General features: G+C 30.5%; 1 protein-coding gene across 1 annotated transcript; it reads left to right on the forward strand.

The window, feature by feature from the left end:
- The first annotated feature begins 647 nt into the window (after nucleotides 1–647).
- Nucleotides 648–18,331, forward strand: MS3_00003416 (uncharacterized protein). The gene is made up of 2 exons (XM_051211210.1): nucleotides 648–697; nucleotides 17,934–18,331. Exons 1-2 carry the CDS (start codon nucleotides 693–695, stop codon nucleotides 18,232–18,234), a joined length of 306 nt encoding a protein of 101 aa, XP_051071248.1. The 5' UTR covers nucleotides 648–692; the 3' UTR covers nucleotides 18,235–18,331.
- Nucleotides 18,332–20,197: the final 1,866 nt, after the last annotated feature.

The following is a 20,197-nucleotide window of genomic DNA, read 5'->3' on the forward strand; positions in this document are numbered from 1 at the left end:
TAATTCAAAGAGATATTGAACTTTATCAGTATAGAGGTTGTGGAGATTACTAAGTTTTTGATTGAGATCATGAACCGATTGATTTTAGACCACTGTTGGACACCTGGAAGCACTGAACGGCCGTTTCGTCCTATTGTGGGACTCCTCAGCAGTGCGCATCTACGATCCCGCTCGCGGAATTCAAACCTAGCGCCTTCAGTCTCGCACGCAAACTCTTAACTTATTGGGTTGAAAAGTGCAACTTGAAACAAAGCAAAATTTCATGTTGTATCATATTTATATGAATTAGAAGGAAAAATAAGCCCTATTGCTTGGAAAGTACAAATCACTGAATGTCTTTTTCAAAACAGTGTAAGGTATTTGTTAACACTGAAGTCAATTTTCAAACGAAAAATAAAATGACTCTATTCAGCTCATTCGTTATGACATTATTCACATAGTCCAATCACACAAATCTTTGTTCTAACTTTTAATCACGGAATGCTATGTATTCTTTCAGAATAAACCACGAAAAAAACATAATGAAAGGAAAACTACTATTGGTCTAAAACTATTCAAGTAAACAAGCTACCTAATTCGTTACAACATTACCAGATTTTTTTAAAGGGGAATTCCAATGTAAAACCTCTAAATTTTAATTTTAAAGTGATTTTCTGTAAATATATATTTTTTGAATATTTCCCGAATCAATCATGAGGTAGGTCAAGTTTATTTTCCTTTCATAGAATATTTAAAAAGTATTAGTTACTATGACGATTAATATATTATCTTATGCAAAATCTAGGAGCTTCAATCAACCGGATTGCTAATTATTTTGTACAATATTTAACGCAACAATAACAGTTATACGTAGCTATACCTCCGAAAAACAGATATATTTAGATGCATAAATTATAAGCTTGGTGATACGATTTTGTTTCTAATTTACTAAAACATGGTTTGTAGGCATTATTTATATATAAAACATTGTTGTTTCAAAAAGATAGCTGATTAGATTGGTTTCGTCGGTGTTTTTCAACGATTGGCTGTAATCTTTCCTATCAGAACAATGAGACTTTCTAATATGTACTGATCGTATTATATTTAAAGTTAATAGAATAGTGAGATCATTTGTGACAATAAACAGAGATGAAGTGCTAAAGAGACTGGTTTACCGTTTAAAACAATATGAAGTTGAATAATTTACAATTTTCCTAGAATTATCAATAAGCCATTTTGTAATTGAGTTCGTAAAAATCTCAGTTGTACAACAAATGTTTTCCTAACAAGATCGAAAGCTCCTTCTGATTTTCAAGGAGACACTCAATTTATCTTCAACAGCTCTAGAATTTCAAAATATAAAACATTAGTCTCAAGATTTTAAATGCATGATTTTATAAAGTATATGTTTACTAATGAAACATACTTTCAGTCAAAATGTATGAGTAAATAGCCAGCCGTTCAACCGAAACTTAGTTATAAGACACCTGATTCACTTCATAAATTTCAATGTAATAGTTTTCTTTGAAGCACATCAAGATGCTCCTAAATCCTAAGTTTATGTTGGACAGTAAATTTGCCAAACAAACTGTCAATACGCCATTCATTTTTAACAAAAATTAATGTTACATATGAAGTTCATAGTAATCTGGATATCCCACTATCATAACTGTGAATTATTGACGCATTAACTCACAGAGATTTTAATGGTGCTTTTGCTTATATTAACATTATTTTGATCAGATTTATGTTTGATTTGATGACTGTACATTGTATTGAACGTTGTTCTGTGAAAAAAACGTATCCAACGTATCAAATTAATTAGTGGAAAAAGCAATAATCTTAATTTGTTCAATCCTGGTATTCATCATATTCATTTTGTAATCGAAAGCACTGACCACGATTGAATAAGTACTTGACTAAGACACGTACAAAGAATGTAGTGCGAATGGGATGTATAGGGTTTTAAGACTGAAAAATTTATGCATACGTTAAGAGATTCTAAACACTGGTGCACAAGCCTTGGTTTTGGGTGTCTTTCTAACTAACATCCGTCAACTAAAACCAGCATAAATAAGCTAAATCTACATTCTTTCTTAAACTGACATTGGTATTTATGCCAATACTTACCATTTGAAGAGTTCATATTAACTGGTTTCAGTAATTTACTACGGACTGTCAGACGTCTCAATTTTGTATTAACCTTATGACATTTTTAAAAATATATAAAAATTATTTCCTTGAAGGAATAAACTGAGAACTAACGGCTACAAGTAACAAAAATCAATGATTTCTTCCTGCTAACTTTCTGGTTTTTGAATACTGCAGCATTTATATGGGTTAACTAATCACTAGGTCAGATTTCCACTTCCTACTTTGTAATCAGGTATATTTAACATGACAGTTTAAATCAATTAGCACAGATTTCGGTAAACTATTCGATTACATTCTATAGAAAAAACCTTACCGATTAGTAAATCTATTAATTAAGATTTCATATCTCTGGTTAATAAAAGAACTGTTACGAAAATACACTAACACATGCAACTAACACACGTTAATAACCAACTTGAGAAAAAATGGGACTAATCTGTAAAATATCAGTGGTTTTATCTCACTGACAAGTATGAAGACATAGCACCGCATTCAATATACGTCTTGCAATTAACAATGTAGTCTGAACTCAAACTTTTCAGTGGATTATCAACTACAATAAATACTGAAAAGAATAATCAGTGTTCATTAAACACCTAAATTGGTAAAATGACTTTAAAACTAAAGGACTACGTATGCATCATTTTGTGTGAGGAGTCAGAATTCTTTTTCTGTAAAGGAATTTATTCTGTTTACGACCACGTAACAAACACTTTTACTTCATAATTCTGTAGCAGTTCCATAATAGATTTCATTGCCTCGATAGGAATTTTCTTCATATCTATACTTTTAGTGTGTAACCTCCATTTGGAGCTTTTAAAAGATACTATCGTATTATTCATCACCGTTTCCATGATCGGAAAGTGATTGGGTTTTTAAATACTTTTCAACTTGAATAACCAAACTTTACCAGAACTGTGAATTTACAATAAGTCGATCAAATATTGTGAAGCCAAATTGTTTTTTATGATGCAACGTGATGTAATCACACAACTAATAAATAGACCTTTCTAATGTACATTAATCGCTCTGCCACTTTTTCTGTAAAATTCTTTATGTCATAAAGTAAAAAACACTGTCCTATTTTACTAACTTTTCATTCGAATGTGTACTGTATGAACCATTGAGTTACCATCATTATAATTGGTGTATCTGTACTATAGTATGAAATGGATTCTTAAACTAAATTAGCTGAGTCACGAAAAACGTTGTAGGAAGAAGTGAAAACAAAACTTACTGTGAAATCGAAGACAGCAGTTTTTTATGAATATATGAGTATATAAATAGGAGAGATTACATCATAGAGTGATCCGAGGTTTCAAATATCAAAAGAAGGTTGTGCAATGATCAGGATGTTAGAGAAGGATAGGAGACTGAAAATAATTTACGGTTCAGTATGATAGACGACTGTTCACTTAACAAACGTGAAGGTCATACTAATAGTTGAATATTAACTGTTGAACATTGTCGGTGGACAATAATAACTAATTACCGTTGAAAAAGTACAAATTAATTAGTAAAAATAAACACAAGACCAAAACATAAATTTTTAATATGACGTCAGAACTGACGGAACCTATTAAAACGTGAAGACGCTTCAGAATAATAATGAAATGGACTTTTAAGAAAACTTTTCTTTTCAAACAACTAACAAAAGTTTTTTATTGGACTTTCTAAACCATCTAGGTTTACATGAATATGACAAGACAGATGATATAGTAAATGTATTTTATAATGACAGTACAATTTGTCATGTCATGAATATAATAGAAAATCATTGATATAAAGGTTAAAATAAATTAACTCTTTTCAATAAGCTAAATTATAGTATAGTATATTAAAAGAAAGCCTTCCCAAACGTGATTTTTGGCTTTTGAAAAGCACTAACTGATCCACGCTATAGATAATTAAGATTCGTGGATAGCTTGTTAGGAAGGTAGTTAATGCCATTGCGAATGCTAAGACAATCTTACATTTCGGAAGTAGTTTAAACAATTAAGCAGATTGTAGAACTGACGAACAAGGTTGTTTGATGTTATGTTGACAATCTATAACACTTCAGATTAAAAATGAGCAATTTCTATCTGAGTTTCAGTGATATTTCATTTTTAGAGTGGAGGTTTGTGGAGATTGTAGTGATTTTAATAGTTGGATTCATGAGTCGATGTAAGCTAGACCACCATTGAAAGCCTGGAAGCACTGGACGGCCGTTTCGTCCTAGCATGGGACTCTTCAGCAGTGCGACCCCACGATCCTGCGTGAGGGGTTCGAGCGCAGGGATCGTGGATGGGCACTGCTGAGGAGTCTCATGCTTGGACGAAACGGCAGCACACTGCTTCCAGGTTTTCAATGATGGTCTAGCTTGTATCGACCCATGAATCACATTATTAAAATATTCTAGTTTCACAATCCAGTTCACGGTATAATACATTGTAGATTAATGTCATGCATCAAGATTATTGACAGCACATTCAGGCTGAAGCTTGAGAAAAATCACTATTGAATAACTTGTTGCTATAAGAATGCAGCCTTAGTAAATTTGTTTAACGGATTACATTTGACACTGCTATGGTTGGAAATTTTTGTAAACTGTTTGGATGATTTTTTTATACAGTGATTATTAGCTGTTAATAGATATTTTGGTAAATTTAAGTGAAAACATTTCTATTTTATCTCAAATATCAGACCTTATTCACTTGATTTACGCTCACAAATGTTTGCTAAGATTGGTCTTAACAAGTATCAGTCTGTTTGTGAAAACAACAGTCACTAAGATACAGATGGGTAAGCTAAAAAGTTTCTTTTGGGAGAACATTTTTATTTTTGAGACGTGTTAATATTTATATACCAATAATCTATTCTGTTCCGTGTATAACTATTTTGCCGTAAGATATATTTATGAGTAATTTTTTAATACTCGTTGGCGATTGCCATAGTTCTGAAATAACTAAACCTACTTATTACATGATTTAGTATAAAATGATAGTAGTATAACATACATTTTGGATAGCTCAGTAAACTTAAATAAAAATCCAGCCAAATCCATAGCACATGAGAAAACAACCCTGGATTCATTTCATCGATCGTGGCTTCCATATTTTTTATTGAGTTCAGTGCCTACTAAAATAGGCCATGTATATTTATAAAGTTACTAATGGAAGCTAATTTTTCGAAATCTAAGTAGGAAAATAAAAATGTTGTACGATAATCAATAATGGACGTACATTACAGAATTTTGAACTTTTATTGTAATCCTCAAAATGATGGGATAATCCAAAGGACAAGTATTGCATAGGAATAGCTTCGTTTAAATTCTTTGACATAAAAGTTTTTATTGTTTTCTCCAGTCCAATATTTTTATGTTTTATATTGTTAGAACGTAGTGGAAAATGTTTTAATGAAGATTAACCTATAATTGTGCCATTTCAGTTTTCCCACTAATTATTCTGAGCATTTATGGCCATTTATAATCGTTTTAAATGGGGACAATGTATTTATTTTACAATACCTCTGAAGGTTTTGGATTAACCACAGGGAAATAATTAAGTTTACTAGAATGTTGTAAAAGTGAAAAGGCAAGAAATTTGATTCAGTTTCATCACATGTATTAAATTGATGAATAAATGGAAGGTTACTCATAATTCTCATTAAGCAAATTCACTAATGGAATTAAATAAACAATACGATAAAACATAGAAACTATTATCACAAGTTTTGTTTTGCAACTTGGATTCCATGCTAAGCGTCAACATGATGTAACCAGCTTCCACGTTTTAGAAAGTAAACAGTGGGATAACTCATTAGATTCTATCCCAGATTTTTAAATGACTGTTCAAATCTTGTCAGCAAAATGAAGTTTTTATGACTGTCTGTTCTACATGTTCGATTCTCAAACCACGACAAAATTAAATATATTTGATCCCTATGATTTTTTAAATTTTCACTTACAAGGAGTAAAGCAGCTGGAGACACTTTTACGTTATGCTGTGCATGATGATCATAACTAAATAATGCCTTTCTCAAAAGACTATTCTGTTTAAAAGTAACACGAGAAACTTTCCCAGAATCTTACCTCATAGATATTCTATAGATTGATGTCGCCCGATCCTAAGTTCACCCAGCGATCATAAGAAGAAATAATAGTGTAACTGCATTATGCAGATAAAGTAAGTTTTCTTAAACTTTGTGTACCTCTAAATCTCAAAACAGTCACTGAACGTTATAATGAACATGATACTATTCACAGATTGACTTGCGTATTGTCGGGTCCGTTTTCACCATCACCTAATAAAGCATAAAACTAAAAATCTTAACCGCATTTGGAGTATTAGATGGAAACAAATGAAGTGACGAGAAAGTATTTGACGGATGACAGCATTCGGTAGACTTCCAAATAATTCTACATTTACGGTCGTTAATCAAATTAGTATTGGTTGAAAACTTAGCAACGGTTGATATCAGTTTTGAGATCTAATATATAAAGGCTGAATGTAAGGAACTTATGCTACATCTTAGATCCCAAATTAATATAAACATCTATCCTATCAAATAAATGCATGTCGTTGATGATTTACAGGTAAATTGTTTGATTTTTAAACAAAAATCGTACAGAATCTGGCACGACATTAGATAACTCATCATGAAAAAGTATTCCAACTATTGAGAACATACAAATTTGTGCATGAATAAAATATGATCTCGTTACATTAGATTATAAGTGGAATCTAGATGTTCGTCCGACAGCCGTAATATTAATTTTCAGGTTATAGTTAAACAGTTTTGCAACTTTAAAGCAATCAATCCCTTTCCTAAATTTTTATAGATCTACGAGGGGACGGAGTTGATGTGAAAGATGCAATGTATTTGCGCTGTACATTTAGAACAATCTGGTCACACATATACTTTTTATGGGATTTTCTATGAAGATTAATAATTTAACTGATCTTTATCTGACTAGTATATGTGTGACCAGATTGTTCGAAATGTACAGTGCAAATACATTACATTTTTTCAGATCAATTCCTCTTTATCATTGCTTTATCGAAATTTTGGCAACAGTTTTATTATGTCTAGTTCTTCTCAACTGTTCTTTTTTATTCAACCTTTATAAGTAGGCAAAAATGAGTTAACCTACTTTAAAAATTATTTCTATTGGATCATTCATTCACAACAATGTTTCGTCGAAAGTTAGGTTTATTCTATTATGCTGTAAACTAATTACATCCTATATCAATAATCAATAAATATAATTTTATCTCACATATAATTTAATTTATATCTGTGGTTAGACATTATTTATTTGTTAAATAAACTTTGTTATTTCCCCTCCCAAATTACTTAGTATTGACAAAAAAAACTATATATCAATAATCATTTAAGCAAGATTATAAGTAAGACGATATTACGACATCCATGCATTAATATATCTTGATAATTTCAATGGTTAAGATCATGAGTCAGTTGAAGCTAGACCACCATGGAAAACCTGGAAGCACTGGACGACCGTCTAGCTTCAACTGACTAATGATTTTAACCACTGAAATTACTATAATATCCACAAAACGCATCTGATATCTTGATAACTTGGATATTTTGTACTCGCTAACATATGATTGTGTTTTATTTGTATTTATGAAGGTGCCCAATGGATAATGAATTACACGTATGTATAGAAATTTAAATATTTGTTGTTGTTGAAAAGTTAAGTAAATTTAATGAACTGTTGAAGAATAAAAAATATTTAGGATCGAATTTCTTTAAATGAATATTTTCATACCCTTAGGTAAAGTGGAAAATTATGCAGTTTCTCACCTTTTGGTTATGTAATCCAGTTCGCAATAATTGTCATAACGTGCCTTAGTTATGAATTATATTTGAGGTTTTCATCACGAACTGATATAAGCTATAATGACAGAAATCTATTTAGCCAAATGGATGAAGTGCTTTTGCGCCAAAATCCGAGATCCGTTATCTTATACCTGATTTATTCGTCCACAAATTATAGTCTCGCCGTTTTATTTGTTATAGCCGCTCAATTATCACGTTTTGTACAAAATTCCCTTTGAACCGATCGTACGTTAGCATTAAGCACTGAAGTTGGTGCCGTTACCTTGAAATCCCTGAAACACTTCTGATTGCCTCGTTCATAAATTAGAATTTCGCCAAAGTTTTAAACATCTTCGTTACGACAAGAATAAAAGGCTATACGCCGAATGTTTGAAGTCATCAAAGAATATCTTTTAAATCTGTTATTTTTATTAATGAGTACAGTTTGAGTTGAACAGTTGGTAGTATTATAATAAATACGTTTCTAAAACATGCTGTAAGTGTACAAGTAATCATTTATACAGTTATTTGCATTGACATTGTAGAAATTATTCATAGGTTATAAATAAACTTAAATAATTATAATTTATTTGCATATAGGCTACTCTATTTAGCTGGATATTTGATAACCACTAGAATTATCATTTAAATGAAAAAGAAAAACTGGATGTTTAGTGATTTCATGGTAAACCAGTTTATAACTGATATTTTAAAATATTCCATTAATGGTTTTATCTTATTTTTTTCAATTTATCAAAACATGTTCTTTTAATAATCAATTAAGAAGTCTTTTTTTAGTCATTTCAACTTACAAATTTGAAATGGTTTGGATTAGCTCTTTGTTAATACATCAAGTGAAAATCGATTAGTTTTAGTTCGGTTATGTGCACCCTGTCAGGATTACCTCAAAATAGAAGAACTGTTTCTAGTAGCGGAATCGCTTGGAAAGGAAACTGCATATCGGTGACAGGTAGTGATTGTTAAAAACGTTTATAGAATACATTTCTTTATAAATAAAATTACAATTTAACTACATGTTTTAGAGATATGGGTTGCAATTCCGCATAGTTGGTATCGAGAATTATTGACTATAAAAAGTTTCCAATATTGAGTGAAACTATTATTATTCAGCACTATTATTAGGTTGACTGAAGTCGAATAATGCAAACTTAAATCATGAAGATACAAAGTTACCAAAATTATTGATAACATATACATGTCAACTAGTTGTGATAAGCGTCTGCCCTGCCCAACTAATTGACAATTAATTTGTCATTATGTACATGGAGTTTTATTTTTCTACTCATCAAAATAGGTAAATATAAAGAATTGTAGGTTAATATTTTGTTCCCTTATTTTTCATGGTTAAAAGATTAAAAACTTCAATCATAGCCTGTCATAACTTGAAGGAAAACGAATTATGAATGAAAGATAAAATTTAATCTCAAATATGGAAAAGAAGTTAGTGCTTCTTTATGAGTTAACAGTTTCCATAGAGAATACCAAAAAATATAAACACACAAAATGTTGTAGCATGAGAATAATTCATTATTCTGTGATACTGAAGATATTATAAGACACTACATTCACTTGATCTTGTTTACTTGTATCTTTCCATTGTTATTTAAGACTGCAATTGATCAGTCTCCTGTTGGCATATGACACCATATTCTAATTAAAGATCATAGAATGATTTTATGATTTCCAGTTTATTTAAAAAAAAACACAATTGTTTTCGCTTAAAAACAACCAATCACTATTTAACTGCATTAACGTTATTTTATGTACTATGACATGGATCAGGAAAATTCGAATTGTTCATGTCTTGATTATTGTGCATTGATTTCAATGTAACCTTGTCTTTCACTTAATAAATGAAATAACTTTGGCCTTCATTATATAAGATAAATGATTGCTTTAGAAATAATTGGCTGTTTGGAATCGTGTACGATAATAAGTATCTACCTATATTCATTACACTAAGAGGTTTTTCTTTTGTCTCAAAATGATTATGATATGTTACTTGAAGTTGTTCAACAATGTTTAAATATAAAATTACTCATGCACGATTAGGCCCTGTTTCTACTTCTGAATAACTAACAAAGTTTTGATGGAAATATCTTATACAATGTAAAGAAATAAGATTTGTTGAATATATTTATTGTAAATTGTTTTGATCCTAAATAAAAGACATCATAAACTAGTGATGAAGTCCGTTGAATGTTAAATATAAGTCTCAGTTTTAAAAACTAACAACGTAAATCCCTACGAATATACACAACAGACAGATAGAATCATAGTTTTTACTTTAAATAAGAAAATGTCATTCAATGTTCTCTGTTGTTTAACAGTAGTCAAACATAAATAAATGTTTTTGTCTGTTCAATATGGTACAAGAAAATTCATGCTTGCTCAAAAAAGGCATAATTATTCATTGGAAATTGTGCTCTAAAACCTTACATTTATTCCCAAATATTCATGAATATTGAGTTGTAAGAAACAGTTGTGGTAGTATCCAGTCTCATGCTGGAGACAAATTTATTTGATTTTGTTGTTGAACATAGATCTTTTTACATAAAAGCGTTTAAGAACAGTTTTCGGGAATTAGCGAGTATTAACTTTTCAAATAGTTCTCAATAGATGAATTTTATTGCAAATCAAATACAGAGAACTGACTGTTTAGATTCATTAAAAAAAACTGAAAGACTCTCCAGAATCATATTATTATTTTATGCATTACAAACCTTTGATTGATGTGTACTCAGGTTACCTGAGTATAAACAAAGACCTAAATTAGGATATTAAGATAAAACAGTTAATGGTATACGGGTTATCTATGCACTTGACAAGTGTATTAAGTCAAGTGACATTCTCGAATACATTGGTTAATAAATAAAAACTATTTATTTCTGTTCATTTTAATATACACAAATTTACGTATCAATCGGTTTGAAGACAGAAAAAGGTGTACCAAAAAGCTCACATTTGAATAAACTTTTAAAAATAAAATCAATTATCACTTGGTCATGAATCAATTATTAGGTAACCATAACCTTTTTTCATGTTCTGTGTGATATGTCAGTTAAGAGATGATAAATCAATGACCCTCTGCTTCTGCATATCATATGGTTAAAAAATCTTTCAATATAACTTCTGCGGCAGAGATTTCTAGGTCTTTATTTCGTGAAGTTAGATGTAATTAACCTTTTTTTTACATTCAGCCGGATAGAAGAAAAGCCAACGTGTAATACAGAAGTTTAGGTGATCTCTCAAGTATACTAATTGTTATAGAGATCAGTAAAAAACAGTCATAAGTGAAATATTATTTTTAAACAAAGGTGTTTTCAATTATAATATGAAAAATCAAATGGGTTCCATAGATTTAGAAATTAATTAATTTGTCTTTACAGCTTCGAATTGCCTCTCCACCTATGTAGTGATTCTATATATTAAATTCCTGTAAAAAAAACAATGGTTGCGGGAATCTATTACTGTAGAATATGATGTGAACAAAAGTCAACGCTCTGAAGCTCAGTAAAGTTGAATCGTAGTCGATTACTTTATATATTTCTCGTTCACGTGATTATGATTTCAAAAGACACTATTTACTTCAACGAGTACTCATGTAATTGTACAGTTAACTGAATAACTAATATTATAAAAAGATAAAAGACCAATGAAAATCACTCAAATAGTTTCTCTGATCAGTATGAAAATTGTTATTATTCTATAATTGAAGTTGATTCCTTAACTAATATGTATATCTATTGTCCGTTTTATCAAATTGAAATTCTCGTTCCTTGTTTTTTTTCCAATTTACTGTTGTAATGCTTTTAGAATTGGTTGACCTTATATCAACTATGGATTGATAAAAGTGAAAATCAGGTTTCATATTTCATGAACAATTTAAAGCTAGGCCACTACAGAACGTGTTATCTTAAGTTTAAGTTATAATCTATGATTTTTAATAAAATATAAAGCATCTTATTTTCTGACTTGGTTAAATTTTTAGCCTCATAACTTACTTTTTGGTAGGAATCTTATGATAATCAAATTTTAGCTTATTAGTGTTTGAACTTGATATCGGCTTCCGATTCCCTTACATACTGGTTTTCATGAACCTAGTACGATCAGTAGTGGTGTTTTGATATTGTTCAAGTTTTTTCAGTCAAGATAACTTATAGCCCTCTGATCTCTGTAAATTATCCTCATGTGAACACTCTAGAGTCTTCACTTTTTCCACTTCATTTCGATTGTATACATATCAGAAATAAAGAATGTACACTTTTACACCAATAGAAACATAATACTTGATTGTGTAACACTACTTGAAATCTAATAATATTGTTAAGTAAATGATGCGAGATGACTGAAATATGCCGAAAAAAGATAGCCTGTTCCTGCTTTGTTATAGCCATATTAATCGCTTATAAATGTTTTCTTAATTTAAACATAATCCGTAGAAACACCTTATGGTTAAATCTCTGTCCTCTGTTTTTGAAATTAAGGCGTCGTCCATCTGTACTTGGCGTGATAATACTCATTTGAAATTTAACAATATAGTGTTTGTGATTTTCATCCATTCTCTATTTTTATTTATTCTAATGTTTCATTTCTCTATGTGACAAATAGTTCTCATAATTGACTTTAGTAATCTGGTATAAATTACCACATAGATTTTGAGGCTTGACTTAGATACTGCGTGTTTTTTTTAACAAAAGAGCATTATCCAAACATCTTGGAAAATAGTAGGTCTGGATTTTAAAAAAATTGTCAATAATAAGTGGAAAATTTTATATTCAGTTTTCAAAACGTCATTCATACGATAGATTTATTTGTTTCACAATTTGCAAAAGTGTGGATTCATTCAACAAAACATTCAATCATTATATAGTCCATTTATGACACAGTATGAAAGTCAGTTTGCTTTCAATCCTGTTTATTAATTCATCGTTAATTTTTTACTAAAATGAAGAAGTCAGCCTGTAAACATCGCATATAGTTTTGATTGCTTCGTTTGTTTTATTTGAAGACTGAACTAAAGTTAATTATGTATTAGTAGGATTTTGTTTGTACAAACGCAATACCAACCTATCAGTAGAAATCTCAATAGAACATTCCGAACATCTCAATAGAACATTTTACAGTATAATAACTATTTGAGAATACGAAGAAATGACCAAAGAACTGTTTGTATGTCTGTGAAATCTTTATGCTTTAATGACCAATGAATTTAAAATTTAAACTTGGAACTCAAATAAATAAATAAACTAAACCATGTAACGTTATAGGGCATTTCGGTATTGTTACTAGGACGTTTATATTAAACGAAGGCTTAAAACTACTTACCATTATATATTTATTGGTTTTAACTCGTATTTATTTTCAGTGACCCTATAATTTTCAGAATATCCATGTTGTTTGATTTATGTTCAAATGGGAATTAAATGGTTGATATTTTTCGAAGTTTAAGTGATTCCAACTAAATCCATTTATAAAAGCAATAATAATAACCATTTTATTCAATATTTATGTGTTATTACAGTATGAAGCTCTCAGGTATTTATCATGAACCAGTTTACATAAGAGAAAGCATGATTCTCAAAATACAAAAACTTTACATTTTAAATCCATAATGATGATTAATATCCATTGGATTTTATAACAAAATATACTAGAGTCAATTCACTTTTTTGTACAACAATTCATAGTCTAAAAATTTCCTAATAAGATACATATGTTAATTCATTTTATGTCCGGCTTGAAAAACAGAGCTGAACGGTTTCACTTTGAGACGATAAAAATAGTTAAATTAGTACTGTATGATTAACGTTTCCATTAACTTTTCAAACGACACTCATGGATTTACGGATTCAATGGAAAATTATTAACTCAAGGTGAATGTAATAAATAATAACACTATAATTAGATTTTAACTCGTAAACAAATTTTTGATGTTATGGAGGAACGTTTTTTCACTCATTTTCAATAAGGAAACATAAATCATAACTGAAACACTTTTCATTGTATTGTTCTCCATGTTCTAACTTCTAACGGGTCTATACGTATACTATTTATCAATTTTGGCTCAAAATTATTAATCTCGATAACTCAGTCGCTAACATTCAGAAGTATTTAATTAAAATTCTGTTATAACAGTAACTACTGTTCTGCATTTAAGCTTGTTAGATGACACTCGAATAGCATAACAGTTGAAGTAAAATATTTTATCCGGCCTAACAAATCAGTGAACTATGTTTAAAACGACTCTGCCTATGATTGAAGATTAAAGTTATAGACTTTGACGAAATCAAATGAGCTGAGAATAAGTGATAGTATGATGACCTATATGGGACACGTTGATAGGCTTAACATGTGGATCAACATACATAAGCCGTTCACTAGTGAATAATCAATTATGTATATATACTCACCGTTATCATGAAAAATATCATTTATTAAGAACCATCTGTGCATATCAATCACGGAATAGTTACCTTTCGTGGAAACGATATCTATAGACAGCATTAGGAAAGGAGAGATAGATTCGAACCTTTTGATTCTCCAGTTGATAAAATCTTGAATAATCAAATTAACGAAACCTTATGCAAACAAATTCATAAAACTCCTGAACTTCAACTGCGATATTTGACTTTTTTTACATTAAACAGAGTGAATTATGGTAGGCTGAAAGTTAGGGATAAAATTTATCGTATGATTGGCTTGATCATTGTAGTCAGTTCAGAATTATAAAGGGGAAAAAGAGTTTTGGAATAAAGATTCAGATCACGACGTGCATTACCTTAACGTTATAAAAATACTTCAATTCATTTTTAATTCGTAGATTTAAAACATAAATTTTATCTTCGGAACATGTTCTTAAGGTCCATAAAAGCAGAAACAATTCTATTGATCAAGGATGCAGCTATTCACGCTGACCTAAATCTTCACATCAAAGAACATATAAAAAACTCACTTTTAAATGAGATATTCGATGCATGTTTGTGAAACCTACAATTAGACTTAAAATCACGTATACCGTCCTTTAGAATTTCGACATTTTGAATATGCAAAATACATGGAGTCGAAAAGCGCTTTGCGCAATATACTTTATCATATGTGGTAGAAGTTTAAAATTATTGAGGCCAGTGAAAATTGGGACAGACACTACTGCATGATATCTTAACGATCCAAATCCTCAAACTTTAACCTCGAGATGTTCTATTTATGTCTTAACGCCAACGGTGAGTGGTAACAGGTAGAACAATATTTTTCGCTACATGTCTTACCATTTTACATACAGTTACCTATTGTTTAAGTAAACTTGAAGGCTTTATGTTTATAAATTGTAACTCCAAGAAAATAATTCTTCTTTAAATTACTACGTGTAGATCACTTTAATAAATGCTAAAGCACATATCCAAATAACATGGTTTTCTATATGGGACCTATCTTGAAACTCATACATTCACATATAATGGGTTAAGCACTAATATTAGAAAGGTTTATCACTGAAGTTTACTAGATAACTGAGAAGCTAACTGAGTCATTCAAGGTACTAAACCCTCAACTGCATAAACTCAATCACTTCAACGAGTTCAACGTAATGGAACAATCTTTTATAAAAGTTTAACTTTAAAAACAAGCTGGATTACTGAGCAATAAAATCAGCTGAAAATCTGCAGCACTCTGACTAAACAACAGGAATCACTGTTCACCATATATTTTTCTTGTTTTGGTGTTTTCTAGTAAAATTTAGTGACATTTAATATTTCCCACAACTTTGATAACAACACGAAAATGTTGTAAGATGAATATAAGCATCTGGAAAAATTCACATATGTTAAATTATTTGATAAACAAAGCCTATATATGGTGAATACTTATTGATGGATTTCTTAAAACCCATGTATCCATGTTCTCGCTAGTTTCTATAAAATTCCCAAACGATCAGTAATCAGATGACTGAATATATTACCCTTAAATTTTTAACTGAAAATATTTACCAACAAAAATTTACCCGTGACTTTTGGAAACATAAGTGAATAATAGTAATAAACTCAACATATTTCATCATAAATTGAAATACTACACGTTCCACTTCATTCGCTATCACAACTGAGTTTTGAAAAATATTATTGATTTATCCCCTTTACACTTTTGTGGCTCGAGATCTGACTCCAATCCGATCGTTTCTGATTGTTATTTGAAATATGCATGTCGTTAATCCTCGTATATTATTATCGACTTAACTCGCATAGGTGAATAACGGAATTAAATAAATCAAATACGAGAGTGAATTTCGTATACGTATATTTCACACAACCATTTATTCAGACAGACAATCAGAGAAACGAAGCGAAGCTAAATAATGCGCAGTGGAGAAGATATGTGAGCCAACTCAAACTAATCAAGCGTTAATCAGTGTTTATAGTTGGATGGAAATAAGTTACAGACATTTGATCAATAGGATAAGAAATACACATATATGCTTACAAAAAACAGTCAAGGTTGGTAAGCGAATAATTGACAAGGTCAAAAAATGACTTAAGAAGAATGAATAAATTGGCCTGTCCGGAAGCTAGAATAAGCTATGTGAGCTTAGCATAGCAACCGACGCTACAACACATTGGCATATCCATTTAAACTGTACAGCCATAACGGAGATTATTCTTACAATAAATGATACCAGCTTAAACGTTTATAAGCAGAGATGGATGTTTAGAAGTGGGATCCAGTACACACTTTTCATCCTATTCGGGGCTCGTCAGCTGGATGTACCTGCATCCCAGAGTTGATGTACACTCCTGAACTCGAACCCAGTACCGGTTGCTTCAAATGCCATCACGTTATTCCCTTAGCTACTGAGTCCGGATAGAAACCAACTTGTGCAATGTGGTGACGTTTATGTCATTTTTGTATTGGTTGATTGAATCTTCTCATTGATGTTTAGGACTGCAATTGACTGATCTCTTATTGGCATATGTACATCCTATGTGGATTACTTCGATATTACCTTAAGTCACTCAAGGCACAAGTTTATATTTATTGTTACTTTATTGTTACTTAATCGTATTAATCACACATAGGTCTAACTTCCTACATACAATGAACTTATAGATAATTTTCCAATAGTGATTTAAGTAACTCGATAATTATATACCTTTCCTAAGTAGCAAACTGTATTTCGGACAAATACTTATTACTACATTGTATTAGTGAAATTTCCACTTACAGAAAATCATCAGGGTGACTATTCAAAGTACGACTGCTAACTTTTATGAAATACTTCAAATAAATTATCACTTTTCCGTTATGACCATCCCGTACACAGTATAGAAAGAATTCCAAATTCAACTCGCTACATCTAGCAGTTAATCAATATAAAGTATTCATGATTTGAATGCTATCATACTCAATTACTACGATGTTATTAAGTTTGAATGAAACTTTGAATGATTTATATCATATTATTCCCTATTATTCTTATTTTGTGTAGATTTCTTGTTTCGATTAAAGAGTTTTGTTGATTTGTTTCTCCAGTTCCTGGATAGGATTTGTTTTTGTTGACTGGTAAACAATCCATTCTAAGTTATTTCTCAGCCATCCTATTGTAGTTTTGAAAAGTATTCAATAAGTTAATCTTGTTCACTAAGCGGCCTCACCTAAAATCCCGTACTGTAATTACATAACAAAGATTAAATCAGACACCCTGATTTACACTATAAGCGTCAGGCTAATCTTTAATAAGTAATATGTGTGGATGGAAAACAACAATAACAGATGTAACAACATGTGTACGAAAGTTTTCTTACATATTGCTGATAGTGGTTTCGTTTCCCCTGTTTTTACAAAATGTAACTTTCTTGTATCTAGCAAAATGGTAAGTTGTGACGCAAGCCCTTCAATACAATTTTTGATGCTTACACAAAGATAAACAACTGTTCGAATATATATTTCTTAATTTTTTTCAGACCTGAATACTACTTTTTCTCAAAAAATCATCTCTTCTTTGTAATAATCAACTTGGGAGTTATACAAATTGCTTATTCACAAAAAGACTTGGAAATTTTCCGCTTTCAAATTGCTCAGTGTTCAACAATGACAACATCACTAGGTGCAAACCTAAGCTACTGTTTATTTTGCGTTCAAAATTATAAAGAAGAATGTAATAATTTATGCGCCTCCCAAGAAAAGGATCAAGAAATCTGTAGTCGAATATGTTGGCGCTTTGCTAAGTACGGAACGTTTTCATGTAAAAACAATGTTGGCTAGCATTTAGTCAAGTTTATAATCTCCAAGAAGTGAAATATATAATTATTCAGAGATATATGACTGATTTAAACAAATAAAAATTTTAAAAAATTTAAAATTGCTGTAAGGTGATCACTCAGTTGTTCAATAAGATAATTTTCTTGGCACGTCAGTATTTATTCACTGAACTTAGAAGGTTTTCAAAAAATAATTCAGTTAGTTTGTGGACATTTCATTACTACCACTTAATTTTGCTTGACAATTCTAGGAAGTCTGTGATTACAAAAAAGAGATTGGACCTTCTTTTCTCTAGATCATCTATTTTAATTGTAGTTAATGGAGCACTGATTTTGATAGGCAAATATCTATAGTTTGAACTATAAAAGTATTTTATCAGTTATATCCAAGAATACGTAACGATGGTATAAGATATGTTATTTACTTGAAAGCACAATTGCTTATTCATGACTTTATATCCTAAGTGCAAGTATGCAGTAGTACTTAATAATGCACACAAACTGATCACTGTTTCGTTTAGATTTTCCACAGAAATACAAGTTAAACTAATTACTTAACAATAATTACCCCAGAGTTGGGAAGACTGCAAGCTATAAAATCATTTAGAATTGTAGGTGAAACAGGCTAGAAGAAAGATAAGATGAAAAAATTCCTAGGAACCTTTGGTACCGTACATTGAAACCATAGAAACCATCTTGAGAAATATGTTGTGTGGTGATTTGATTTTATTCTAACTGACTGTACAGATAGGTTCAGTATTACTGCTTTATTATAAAGTGGAAATTCCAAAGTGATAAAGGGAAGATTTTTTATCATTGAGGATTGGATAAGTGAACGTCAAACTTTTAGAACAATAGTCCATATCAGTATCTTAATTAAAACCACTTTGGTATTTTGTATATCCTCTCCATCTGACATTCTATTCTTGTTCATGTACCTCTTTGATAGAAAAAAAAACAGTAGACACCTTTGTATCAAGCTATTTTTACCCAATGTTTATGAAAAAGTAATGTAATAAGACTAGATTTGAATTAGTTCCGGTTTTTACTTCGTACAATATTTTATTAGTAATCATTAACTGAAGTAAATAGACTGATTTCATAAACTGAATTATAGGCGACTAATACATTCAATTATGTAATCTTGTTATAACTCAAAGGGCCGCCGATTGGAGGGCAGTGACTTATCGATCGGATCAAGGGATTCAGAATCTCGATAGACTATTCTGGTCCGTTGTCTCCGACTCAGCTAACGCGATCAAGAAGTCTTGGTAAGGAGTAGAAAGTGTATTCCACAGGCAACCAGCAGATACCAGGTCAGGTCAATCAGGCACACAAGTCAAGCGTATTTATACAAATATTTATAATTGATATTGTCATGGTAAATTTTTTTAAACATTACTCAATAAGTTCATCAATCGACAGCCATTCAAATATTTAATCGATAAGTTCATCAATCGACAGCCATTCAAATATTTAAACATTTAATCTATAAGTTAATCGATAAGATGAAATTACAAAATCTGAGTTTTGGGGATCTATCGTCCCTAACAAATCTGTTAATGAGGAAATCATGACTTCCGTTGAATATCAATAGCTGAAACTATATATAGATATAAACTCTTCATCTGTATAACCGTAAACATTTGACACATATGATAAGTTGGGAATTGGCAAATCTCTTATGACATTCGCTTTTTCTGTCCATTAATTAGTATAAACTAAAAAAGGAAGTTGATATAAACGCTAAAAAAGATTGACAATAACTAAGTATACTTTTTCTCTTGAACACTCGATATCATTTGGTGGGGAAATAAAAATAATAAGTAGAAATCAAAAATAAGTATCTTATATTTACAAAGAATTACTTTACCGAAATAAGATACTGCAGGACCCAGTAACCTACACTGATAGAAAATATAAATAGAAAGTAAATATCTTTAAAGCGAATATGGCGGAATAGTGTG

This window comes from Schistosoma haematobium, chromosome ZW, assembly GCF_000699445.3.
Source record: "Schistosoma haematobium chromosome ZW, whole genome shotgun sequence".
Lineage (NCBI taxonomy): Eukaryota > Metazoa > Platyhelminthes > Trematoda > Strigeidida > Schistosomatidae > Schistosoma > Schistosoma haematobium.